The sequence below is a fragment of the Neoarius graeffei genome, chromosome 1, assembly GCF_027579695.1.
Source record: "Neoarius graeffei isolate fNeoGra1 chromosome 1, fNeoGra1.pri, whole genome shotgun sequence".
NCBI lineage: Eukaryota > Metazoa > Chordata > Actinopteri > Siluriformes > Ariidae > Neoarius > Neoarius graeffei.
Window position 1 is genome coordinate 111,617,319 of NC_083569.1, and position 12,614 is coordinate 111,629,932.

The following is a 12,614-nucleotide window of genomic DNA, read 5'->3' on the forward strand; positions in this document are numbered from 1 at the left end:
CTATCCCATATTTTCCATCCTGTATGGTCCCATTACTTCCTGTATTTTCCGGTCCCGTCCTGTATTTTCCCGTCCTGTATGGTCCCATATGTTCCCGTCCTGTCTTTTTTTTTTTCCCCTCAAACTTTCCTTCCTTTTCTCTGTGATTACCTTCCTTAACTTCACCTTTCACCACCTTCATCGTTCCAGGTCTTTGTTTTCTTTTTCTTCGTCACACATGTACCCACAGGACCGAAGCGCTGATTGTGAATCATTTGATGAAGGTCATAGGTCATTTTCAATTAACGGTCTAAGCCTAAGTGGTGTCTGAACAGACCGTACCAAAATGCTTTTCATTTATAAGGTCACTGCAGGCACAATTTCAGCTTTGGGTCTTCAGTGTTCTCTTCGTGAACAGAATCAGAAACGCGCTCCTGAAGTTCGTTCCACTCCTCAACGCGCAGACCGAAATGCTGAATGTCCGAGGTTTGGTTAATAACTCCGCCTTCTTCAGATCACTGAAACAGGAACTCTGTTGCTGTTGATTATCAGCGTAATGTTTTTAAAGTTTCATTAATGCACCTTGCCTGCAGAGTTCGTGTATAAAATAGAGCCGCCGTGTATAAATTAATGAGCTCACACCACGAGCCCCTCAGCTCGTCTCCTCGACTACGGCCCTCCATTAGTCGCCGCTTCTCCGGCCGTGTTTGTGTAGCTAAATCAGCTGGCGTCGTAAATAACCTGAACCCTTTCTGCCGCTAATAGAGTTTTGATCTGTTTTACAGTCACGAGCATCCACGCAGTTCCTGACGAGGCAAATCGGGCCACTTATTAGAGACCCTTAACCACACACACACACACACACACTTCCTGTTCAGCGAGGAGCTCACAGTGAGAAATGAGCCCCTCCTCCATTCACTTGGCCACTAATGGCTCAGGCAATTAAGGTTTGGGAGATTAATTTGAATTTGACTTTCAATTAACCCTCTTTCTCTCTCCATAAATATGCCGCCGAGTGGCAGGAAGAGTGGGCTATTGATATTTGTTTAGTGCTGGTATAAAGGCACCTGACGTAGATTAGAATTACATCACTGTTGCTGTATCAAACACACACACACACACACACACACACACACACACACACACACAGCGTTAAGCATTCGTTATACTAATTAATGATTAAGGTCTGTTAGTGTTGCCGAGGCTAATGCGATACACTCGCGCTCAGGCTTTGATGGACTCGGAAGAAAGTGTTTAAACTACTCGCTGAATTTATTACCGCTTTGTTTTAAAGGTGGACTCGTTAAAAGGATAACGTCATAACGGTGATCAGATATCAGGCGTTGAGACGTTGTTTATTGCAGGGAGGAATTGATTGTGCTAATATTTAGACCCGGGGCCCAACCCTGCTCATGGAGGAGTTGTGTCTGGTCCGTATTTACACCACGTTTCTCAACAATACAAGCACGGTAGAGATGCTCCAGTTGTAAATGAAAATGTTGGAAGGATCTGTAAAGCTATGAAGTGTAGCTAGAAACGGATAAAAAGTAAGATGCGCATCAAAAATAGCAAGGGTTATATTAACACGCTTGTTCTACTTTGTTGTCATTTCTACAGAAACAACTTGTACACCACTTGAACAAATGAAAAAACAGAAAACGTAATCATTGATATGGTGATGTTTTCGCGTTTATAGAAGGAGTCTCCAGTGTCGGCTCTGTAACAGTCAGATAAGGTTTTTTTAATTATTATTAATATCAAGAGAAAGGCAAAAAAAGACTGGTGAGGGAATGACTGTTTAGACCTGCTGTAATGTAAGAACAAGAACTGACGTGGTTTGTGGACCGTTCACAAACCTGAAACACAACTATAATTGAGTACCAAGTAAAAGTACAGGGTGGCATTCTTACAGGAAAATAATCAGCTTTGCTGTGGTAACAGTAACTCTTGGTCATCACACCATCAAAATGTGACTCAGTACCTTAAGAATCACAATCATATCATATTGAATCAGATTCAGTGATCTCATCAAATCGATATCATCAAATATCGAATCTTTACCTTAAGAATCAAAATTGTATCATATCGAATCATTACCTTAAGAATCAAAATGATCTTATTGAATCATTACCTTAAGAATCTAAATTCTCAAATCATTACCTTAAGAATCAAAATGGTCTTATCGAATCATTACCTTAAGAATTGAAATTGTATCATATCAAATCATTACCTTAAGAATCAGTCATATCATATCGAATCATCACCTTAAGAATCAAAATTGTATCATATTGAATCATTACCTTAAGAATCAAAATGATCTTATCGAATCACTACCTTAAGAATCGAAATTGTATCATATCAAATCATTACCTTAAGAATCAGTCATATCATATCGAATCATTACCTTAAGAATCAAAATTGTATCATATTGAATCATTACCTTAAGAATCAAAATGATCTTATCGAATCATTACCTTAAGAATCTAAATTGTATCATATTGAATCATTACCTTAAGAATCAAAATTCTCAAATCATTACCTTAAGAATCAAAACTGTCATATCGAATCATTACCTTAAAAATCAAAATGATCTTATTGAATCATTACCTTAAGAATCAGTCGTATCATATCGAATCATTACCTTAAGAATCAAAATTGTATCATATCGAATCATTACCTTAAGAATCAAAATTCTCAAATCATTACCTTAAGAATCTAAATTGTATCATATCGAATCATTACCTTAAGAATCAAAATGATCTTATTGAATCATTACGTTAAGAATCTAAATTCTCAAATCATTACCTTAAGAATCAAAATTGTATCGTATTGAATCATTACCTTAAGAATCAAAATGATCTTATCGAATCATTACCTTAAGAATCAAAATTGTATCATATCGAATCATTACCTTAAGAATCAAAATTGTATCGTATTGAATCATTACCTTAAGAATCAAAATGATCTTATCGAATCATTACCTTAAGAATCAAAATTGTATCGTATTGAATCATTACCTTAAGAATCAAAATGATCTTATCGAATCATTACCTTAAGAATCAAAATTGTATCATATCGAATCATTACCTTAAGAATCACAATGATCTTATTGAATCATTACGTTAAGAATCTAAATTCTCAAATCATTACCTTAAGAATCAAAATTGTATCATATCGAATCATTACCTTAAGAATCAAAATTGTATCATATCGAATCATTACCTTAAGAATCTAAATTCTCTGATGTGGTGCCGAGGTGGTGGAATGAACTTCCCCTCGCTGCTCGAACAGCTGAGTCACCTTGGTCTTCAAGTGATGACTAAAGACCTTTTTTAAATTGTATTTATTTTCCCCCACACTGTCCTAACCTCCCCATTTGGGTTTTGGTCCTGACAGTACTGACCTAGTGAACCAGTATGACGATGTATTTATTGATCGAGACACCTGTGAGTTGCTTTGGATAATGCTATAAATGTAAAATGAATCATTCCTTTAAGAATAAAAATGGTATCGTGTGATGAGGTGGCTACCCCAGTAGTGCACCGTAAAACCGGTGTATAAGCGATACACACTTCTTTCTCTGAAAAAGCACCAGAAGCAGTTGAAGTCGTGTATTTAATGCAGAAATAGTTTCCGGTTCTTTAGCTCTTATTTTCCCCAACACTTTTCCTACTGCTCACTCTTCCCAGCGGAAAGTTTCTCTGCGAAAGAGAAGGTCACTCTCAGACTGATGGCATCAACATTCTTCAAGCATTCTGATATATATATATTTTTTTATCGATTCTTAATGCTATAAATTAACAAATTCACCTGGCAGCGAACAGAAGGCAGGCGTTTAAAGTCGCCGGCGTTCAGGCTGCACTGATGGAGCTGCGATTTGCATTAATTACCCTGCCACGGCACTCACTGATATTAAAAGCCACTGGTGCCATTAATCCTTTTTTTTTTCCTCTTATTTTTTTTTTTAATCCCGAGTCATTTTGGCACAATTTCTAGCAATAAACAGCAATAAATAATGCAGCTGCCTGAAAAACAGTCGCCATTTCTGCCTCTGTGTTCTTACTGTTGCTTGTTCCCGGCAGCGGCATTATTGATAGGTTTCAAGGGGCCTTGCGTACGTCACATACGCTCCCATTTTAACGCAGGAGTGAAGGCTAGCTGCCGCTAAGTGGATTATTTTTGCATAAAAAATGTGACGTGAGATTTTTTTTTTTTTTTAAACCCCTCCCTCCCAAGTCACACAATTAACCTGTGTTTAGAAAAATGCCCTGATTTACGAGCTGCCTGTGTGTTTTCAATGCGTGCATTATGGAGATTTGGGAAATTTATAATCCATTTAGCTGATGTGTTCGGGAGGGTGAGTGCAATCCTTTATACGAGCTCTGTATATTTTAATGTCCTGAAATGGGCTTTTTTTTTTTTTTTTAAAGCACTGCTCCACTGCATTAGCTGCAGCTCTTTTATGACTGGTCCTGTTTCGGGTCAAGGTCAGGACTGATGTTGGGAAAGTTTGGGATTGCTGATTCTTATTCTTCGTGTCTCTCCATTTTGTAAAAGCGAACGAGCAGGAATATTGTTCTGCTGGGATTGGTAATTGTCCGGAGAAGTTAAAATTGTTTCTGGTGAATTGAATGTAATTGAATTGAATAGGCTTCATTTGTCCCGTGGGGGTAATTTGTTGTTGCGCGTATATCATATGGAAACCACTCTCAGGGAAACGTATTAAACTGTACCTTTAGCTTTCATATACGGTGCTGTGAAAAAGTATTTGCACCCCAATCCTCCTGATATTATTAATATTCCCCCCCCCCCACCTACCTCCCCCATTATTTGTCAGACTGAATTGTTTCAGGTTTTCAACAAAAAATTTATGTGACAAATATAAATGAGTAAAAACAGTTTTTTTTTTTTTTAAAATGATTTTCATTTATTGCTCAGAAAAAGTTATCCACCCACAGCTGGCCCTGTGAGAAAAAGTAATTGCCCCCTTAGTGGCACGGTGGTGTAGTGGTTAGCACTGTCGCCTCACAGCAAGAAGGTCCGGGTTCGAGCCCCGGGGCCGGCGAGGGCCTTTCTGTGTGGAGTTTGCATGTTCTCCCCGTGTCCGCGTGGGTTTCCTCCGGGTGCTCCGGTTTCCCCCACAGTCCAAAGACATGCAGGTTAGGTTAACTGGTGACTCTAAATTGACCGTAGGTGTGAATGTGAGTGTGAGTGGTTGTCTGTGTCTATGTGTCAGCCCTGTGATGACCTGGCGACTTGTCCAGGGTGTACCCCGCCTTTCGCCCGTAGTCAGCTGGGATAGGCTCCAGCTTGCCTGCGACCCTGTAGAACAGGATAAAGCGGCTAGAGATGATGAGATGAGAGGAGTTACTCAATTAACTAAATTTAAATAATAATTGGGTTTATTTAGACTCTACTCACTCGATTACTTCCAGCCCTTAAACAGTGACTTTTTCACATGGATCATGTGTTACCTTTTTTCACTTCCAAAACTGTTTTTGTTTCCTTGTCTTATATTACATCTTGCGTTGTATATGAGGATCGGAAACTATTTAGTATGAGACATGGAGAAAATCAGGAGGGGCAAATACTTTTTCACAGCACTGCGTGCAGTGTTTAGTATATTTAAATGAAAGCCTGGTTTGTTCTCTCTCGCTGCAGTTCTTTAAGTAGCTGAGAACACAGCAATCACACTCTGGTCCAAGAGAGCAGAGTCTCGTCTCGTCTAGTGAGAAAGTGATTTGATTCTGAATCGTCTCAGCTGCAGGAAGTGAATCAAACATGCCGTGGGTTTTGGGTTGTAGTGGTGGTGGCTTTGACGCTGAGTGTCAAGTTTTCTTAAGATTTGGACCAGTGGACGAATAGAGAAAATAAATGTTGAATATACACAGTGTTTTAAAGTAGTTATTTATAAAATGATCTGCAGTGCCCACTGTGTATTCAGTGATTGAGTAGTTTTTTGTCATTTCTATGCCCCTTACATAAAGGTTTCTTTACGTTTGTCCATCGACGGCCCTCAGGTCCATGCTGATACTTTATCATGTTAGTAATCTCTCTCTCTCTCTCTCTCTCTCTCTCTCTCAGGCTCTGTATGAGAACATGTTAGTGGAGCTGCCATTTGCTAGTTTCTTCCTGTCCAAGCTGCTCGGGACCAGCGCTGACGTGGATATTCATCACCTGGCCTCACTCGACCCTGAGATGTACCGGAACCTTCTGTTCCTCAAGAGCTACGAGGGAGATGTGGAGGACCTGGGACTAAACTTCACCATCGTCAACAACGATCTGGGAGAAGCTCAGGTTAGAGATCAGATTCTGTCCCTCTCTGTCTGTCCCCCCCCATATCTCTCTCTCTCTCTCTCTCTCTCTCTCTCTCTCTCTTTCTTCCCCCCAAATCTGTCTCATGCACTCTGTCTCTCTCTCTCTCCTCCATCTGTCTGTCTGTCTGTCTCTCTCTCTCTCTCTCTCTGTTTCCCCATCGCTCTCTCTCCATCTGTCTGTCTTTCTCCCTCTCCCCATCTATGTCTGTTTGTCTCTCTCTGTCTCCCCATCTCTCTCTCTCCCTGTCTGTCTGTCTCTCTGTCTTCCCCTCTGTCTGTCTCTCTCTCTCTTCCCCGTCTCTGTCTCCCAATCTCTCTCTTCCCATCTGTCTGTCTCTTTCTCTTCCCCATCTGTCTCTCTCTCTCCCGTCTGTCTCTGTCTCCCCATCTGTCTCTCTCTCTGTCTCTCTCTCTTCTCATCTGTCTGTCTCTCTCTGTCTCCCCATGTCTCTCTCTCTCCATCTGTCTGTCTGTCTCTCTCTCTCTCTCTCTTCCCCATCTGTCTGTCTCTATCTCACATCTTTCTCTCACTGTTTTTTCTCTCTTTCTGTATCTTTATCTACCTCTTCTCTCTCTCTTCTTTGTCAGTCCCTCTGTCTATCTCTCTCTGTCTCTCATTCAATATTTCTCTCTCTCTCTCTCTCTCTCTCCATCTGTTTTTCTCTACCCTCCCCCCATCAGTTTTAAACACCTGGCTCATCGTATCTACATTATAATCGAAGTGAGAAGCAGAATCCAATAAAATCCCCACTTGTGTGTAATCGTCGTCATCGTCTCCATGCTGTGTGTCAGTGCTGAAGTAATTAAAAAAAAAAAGTCAAGACCCGTGTCTGATGATCGTCTAGTCTCTGTTAAACGGATGGAAATGCAGGACGCTTTGTGAATAAAAAACATCGGCGGCGTGTGAATCGGCTCATTTCCACATACGATGTCTGAAGCTCATTGTGAAACTTGTTTTTATCTGAACTCTGCTGTAAAGCCAGTAAACTCCATTTAATATGAATGAAACTGAAGTTGTTCCTACATCACTCCATGGTTTGATTTTTTTCCCCTCTCTAATTCTGACTCATTCTGCTTTTCCAGGTGGTTGAGTTAAAGCTCGGGGGGAAGGACATCCCGGTTACCACGGCGAACCGCATCGCCTACATCCATTTAGTGGCCGATTACCGTCTGAACAAACAGATCCGAGCTCACTGCCTGGCGTTCAGACAGGGCCTGGCCAACGTGCTCAACCTCGAATGGCTGCGCATGTTTGACCAGCAGGAGATACAGGTAATGCTCAGTCAAACACACACATCCAACAACTTTCACACACATGCTATTTTTAGCTGATTCCTTTCTCTCCAGCACTTTCTACAATTAAGATAAGAAATAATCTATGGAATGATACCAGAAGTGTAGAAGAAGGGAACTGATGATGAAAGGAAATGCTTGAACAACACTAATGAGGAGTAAAATTAAAACAAGTGTTTCTGAGTTGTTGTTTTTTTTTCCCTTATAAATCTCCCTTAGTGTTGGAGAAACTAAATCTCGTTTGAGTTTGATCCTCCTGTACTCCATTCGTGTTCGTCAGTGAGCTGAGCAGAGATGGAGTGTGTTTCAGATTGGCACTGGAATAAAACCATGTGGCAAATAAACCTGTTTTTGTACATGATGTAACATTACCGTTAGCAGACGCTTTTATCCAGAGCGACGTACAAGAAGTGCTGAATTTCTAGACAAGAACTTGTTAGCACTTGCATTAACTCTACAGTAAATTAGGGTAACAGCCAGAGATACGTCGCAGTACTCGCAGGAAACAGGAAGAAGTCATTTCAAGATGATTGAATATATATCTACAGTGCCCTGCAAAAGTATTCATACCCCTTGAACTTTTTCACATTTTTCCACCTTACAACCACAAGCTTAAAAGTTTTTTTTATTGAGATTTTATGTGATGGACCAACACAGAGTAGCACATAATTGTGAAGTGAAACGAAAATGATAAATGGTCTTCAAAATTTTAAACAAATAAAAATCTGAAAAATGTGGTGTGCATTAGTATTCAGCCCCCCTGCGTCAGTACTTTGTAGAGCCACCTTTTGCTGCAATTACAGCTGCAAGTCTTTTGTGGTATGTCTCTACCAGCTTTGCACATCTAGACACTGAAATTTTTGCCCATTCTTCTTTGCAAAATAGCTCAAGCTCAGCCAGATTGGATGGAGAGCGTCTGTGAACAGCAATTTTCAAGTCTTGCCACAGATGCTCAATGGGATTTAGGTCTGGACTTTGACTGGGCCATTCTAACACATGAATATTCTTTGATCTAAACCATCCCATTGTAGCTCTGGCTGTATGTTTAGGGTCATTGTCTTGCTGGAAGGTGAATCTCCTTCCCAGTCTCAAGTCTTTTGCAGCCTCCAACAGGTTTTCTTCCAGGATTGCCCTGTATTTAGCTCCATCCATCTTCCCATCAACTCTGACCAGCTTCCCTGTCCCTGCTGAAGAAAAGCATCCCCATAGCATGATGCTGCCACCACCATGTTTCACAGTGGGGATGGTGTGTGCAGGGTGATGAGCAGTGTTAGTTTTCCGCCACACATAGCGCTTTGCATTTAGGCCAAAAAGTTCAACTTTGGTCTCATCTGACCAAAGCACCTTCTTCCACATGTTTGCTGTGTCCCCTACATGGCTTCTTATGCCTGTCTTTCAACAATGGCTTTCTTCTTGCCACTCTTCCAAAAAGGCCAGATTTGTGGAGTGTACGACTTATAGTTGTCCTGTGCACAGATTCTCCCACCTGAGCTGTGGATTTCTGCAGCTCCTCCAGAGTGATCATGGGCCTCTTGGCTGCTTCTCTGACCAGTGCTCTCCTTGCTCGCTCTGTCAGTTTAGGTGGACGGCCATGTTGTGCCATCCTTTTTCCATTTTTGAATGATGGAGTGAACAGTGCTTCTTGAGATGTTCAGAGCTTGGGATATTTTTAATAACCTAACCCTGCTTTAAACTTCTCCAGAACTTTATCCCTGACCTGTCTGGTGAGTTCTTTGGTCTCCAGGATGCTGTTTGTTCTTCAGTGTTCTCTAACAAACCACTGAGGCCTTCACAGAACAAGTGTATTTATGCTGAGAGTAAATTACACACAGTAGGACTCTATTAACTAATTAAATTACTTCTGAAGGCAATTGATTGCACTGGATTGTATTTAGAGGTATCAGAGTACAGGGGGCTGAATACTAATGCACACCACATTTTTCAGATTTTTATTTGTTTAAAATTTTGAAGACCATTTATCATTTTCGTTTCACTTCACAATTATGTGCTACTCTGTGTTGGTCTATCACATAAAATCTCAATAAAAAACTTTTAACTTCGTGGTTGTAAGGTGGAAAAATGTGAAAAAGTTCAAGGGGTATGAATACTTTTTCAAGGCACTGTAGTCATGTTTAGTTGGTCCTGGGTATGACTTTAAACTGCAACCGGTGGTGAGTCTCAGGTCCGGGAGGACTTGAGTACTGGGGAAAGTGGAGTTACTCCTTAAATCACCATTGCTCCTAGGTCCACTCTGATCCGGAGTGGTAGCACCTGCTTGGGTTCCAGCTACGGGTTAAACAGTACATCACCAATAAGGTGCTGGCAGCAGGGCGCTTTTCGGTGCAGTGTGGCAGATGAACCCAACAGGGTCAATGGCACACCACCAGATAGCATGCGGAAGAGCCACTCAAATGGCCAACGGATGGCAAGTCAGTTGTCACTGTGGGGCAGGTTCCATACCCGTCAGGTCTGTGGCAGTTTTATGGCATCAGGTCTGGAGGTCCAGAGAGACAACACGATGGGGGCACGACATCATTTGTCTTACCTTACTGTGCAAGGCACTTCATTAGGAAATCGCAGCCCATCTGCGTTTCTGCGTTTCATCCTAATGAAGCAGTCATCATCGCTAGCGATGGACAGCCGCCGCCGACGAGCAGAAACTACTGTGTACAGTGGTGCTTGAAAGTTTGTGAACGCTTTAGAATTTTCTATATTTCTGCATAAATATGGCCTAAAACCTCATCAGATTTTCACACAAGTCCTAAAACTAAACAAATTAGACAAAAATATTATACTTGGTCATTTATTTATTGAGGAAAATGATCCAATATTACATATCTGTGAGTGGCAAAAGTATGTCTTGACAATGGTCTTGAATTTCCTCCATTTGTACACAATCTGTCTGACTGTGGATTGGTGGAGTCCAAACTCTTTAGAGATGGTTTTGTAACCTTTTCCAGCCTGATGAGCATCAACAACGCTTTTTCTGAGGTCCTCAGAAACCTCCTTTGTTCGTGCCATGATACACTTCCACAAACATGTGTTGTGAAGATCAGACTTTGATAGATCCCTGTTCTTTAAATAAAACAGGGTGCCCACTCACACCTGATTGTCATCCCATTGATTGAAAACACCTGACTCTAATTTCACCTTCAAATTAACTGCTGATCCTAGAGGTTCACATACTTTTGCCGCTCACAGATATGTAATATTGGATCATTTTCCTCAATAAATAAATGGCCAAGTATAATATTTTTGTCTCATTTGTTTAACTGGGTTCTCTTTATCTACTTTTAGGACTTGTGTGAAAATCTGATGATGTTTTCGGTCATATTGATGCAGAAATATAGAAAATTCTAAAGGGTTCACAAACTTTCAAGCACCACTGTATAAAATTGAGGAACTCAGAAATACTTTTTTCACAGTACCATGTGTTGTTGAGAGACACACTCTTGCTGTTCTCTTTATTTAGCTGTCAGATTGTTTAGGATGGAGTGGAGTGTGGTGCATCTCACACGCTATTGGCTGTTCCGTTAAACACTTCAGAACACACTGTCACTCTGGTTTCCTGTTTCAAAAGGAAATACATCAGCATAGAGAATCAAAACACATCTCTATAGCTGTGGACACAGTCATGGGCAGTTTACGTGTGTGTGCGCGCTTGTGTGTGTGCTGACTGATTTCCATGTTGATCATATCTCTCAGGTTCTGATCTCCGGTGCACATGTGCCTATCTGTCTGGATGACCTGAAGAAGTTCACCAATTACTCAGGTACACCCACACCCCTCCACATGTTATTACAGTTTAATTATACCTAGCACAGTCACTGTTACTGTCCGCTTCACTTCCGGCGACTCGAGTTCTGCATAAAACGTTTAAAAACACAGCTGACTGAGTGATCACTTGTGTGCAGGAGGTTACTCGCCCACTCACCCAGTCATCAAGATCTTCTGGGAGGTGGTGGAGAATTTCAGCGACGAGGAGAAACGCAAGCTGCTCAAGTTCGTCACCAGCTGCTCACGTCCTCCTCTGCTGGGATTTAAAGTTAGTACATAAGTAATATATCATATCAGTTTTTGTTTGTTTGTTTGTTTGTTTTCTGGAAATATGTGTGTAAAAAAATATTCACAGCACACGACAACTTCATAGGGGAAGGGAGGGAGGAAATGAGGGAAGGCGGGACAAAGGAAGTGAGGGAGGGAGGAAAGAAGGAAATGAGGGAAGGCGGGACAAAGGAAGTGAGGGAGGGAGGAAAGAAGGAAATGAGGGATGAAGGGAGGGAGGGACGGAGTAAGAGGGACGAAGTGAGGAAGGGACAAAGGGAGTAAGTGAGAGAGTAAGAGAAGAAGGAAGAGATGACAGGATAGACAGTGGGAGGAAGTGAGGGAAGAAGGAAGGAAGTGAGGGAGGAAGAGGGACGAAGGAAGTGAGGTAGGGAGGGAAGAAGGGAGGAAGTGAGGGAAGAAGGAAGGAAGTGAGGGAGGAAGAGGGACGAAGGAAGTGAGGTAGGGAGGGAAGAAGGGAGGATGGAAGGGAGGAAGTGAGGGAAGAAGGGAGGAAGTGAGGGAGTAAGAGGGACGAAGTGAGGGAGGGACGAAGGGAGTAAGTGAGAGAGTAAGAGAAGAAGGAAGAGATGACAGGATAGACAGTGGGAGGAAGTGAGGGAAGAAGGAAGGAAGTGAGGGAGGAAGAGGGACGAAGGAAGTGAGGTAGGGAGGGAAGAAGGGAGGAAGTGAGGGAAGAAGGAAGGAAGTGAGGGAGGAAGAGGGACGAAGGAAGTGAGGTAGGGAGGGAAGAAGGGAGGATGGAAGGGAGGAAGTGAGGGAAGAAGGGAGGAAGTGAGGGAGTAAGAGGGACGAAGTGAGGGAGGGACGAAGGGAGTAAGTGAGAGAGTAAGAGAAGAAGGAAGAGAGGGAGGCATAGACAGCAGGAGGAAGGAAGAGATGATGGGATAGACAGTGAGAGGAAGTGAGGGAGGAAGAGGGACGAAGGAAGTGAGGTAGGGAGGAAGTGAGGGAGGATGG

The 12,614-nt window shown here is 41.9% G+C and overlaps 1 protein-coding gene across 2 annotated transcripts in view; it reads left to right on the forward strand.

The window, feature by feature from the left end:
• The window catches only part of ube3c (ubiquitin protein ligase E3C), a 67,062-nt gene that overhangs the window by 49,558 nt on the left and 4,890 nt on the right, over nt 1-12,614 (forward strand). For both annotated transcript variants that reach the window (XM_060915219.1, XM_060915228.1), the window contains 4 exons: nt 6,064-6,276; nt 7,380-7,568; nt 11,295-11,361; nt 11,504-11,634. In XM_060915219.1, coding sequence (XP_060771202.1) covers nt 6,064-6,276; nt 7,380-7,568; nt 11,295-11,361; nt 11,504-11,634 — 600 coding nt within the window. The remainder of the gene's footprint in view (nt 1-6,063; nt 6,277-7,379; nt 7,569-11,294; nt 11,362-11,503; nt 11,635-12,614) is intronic.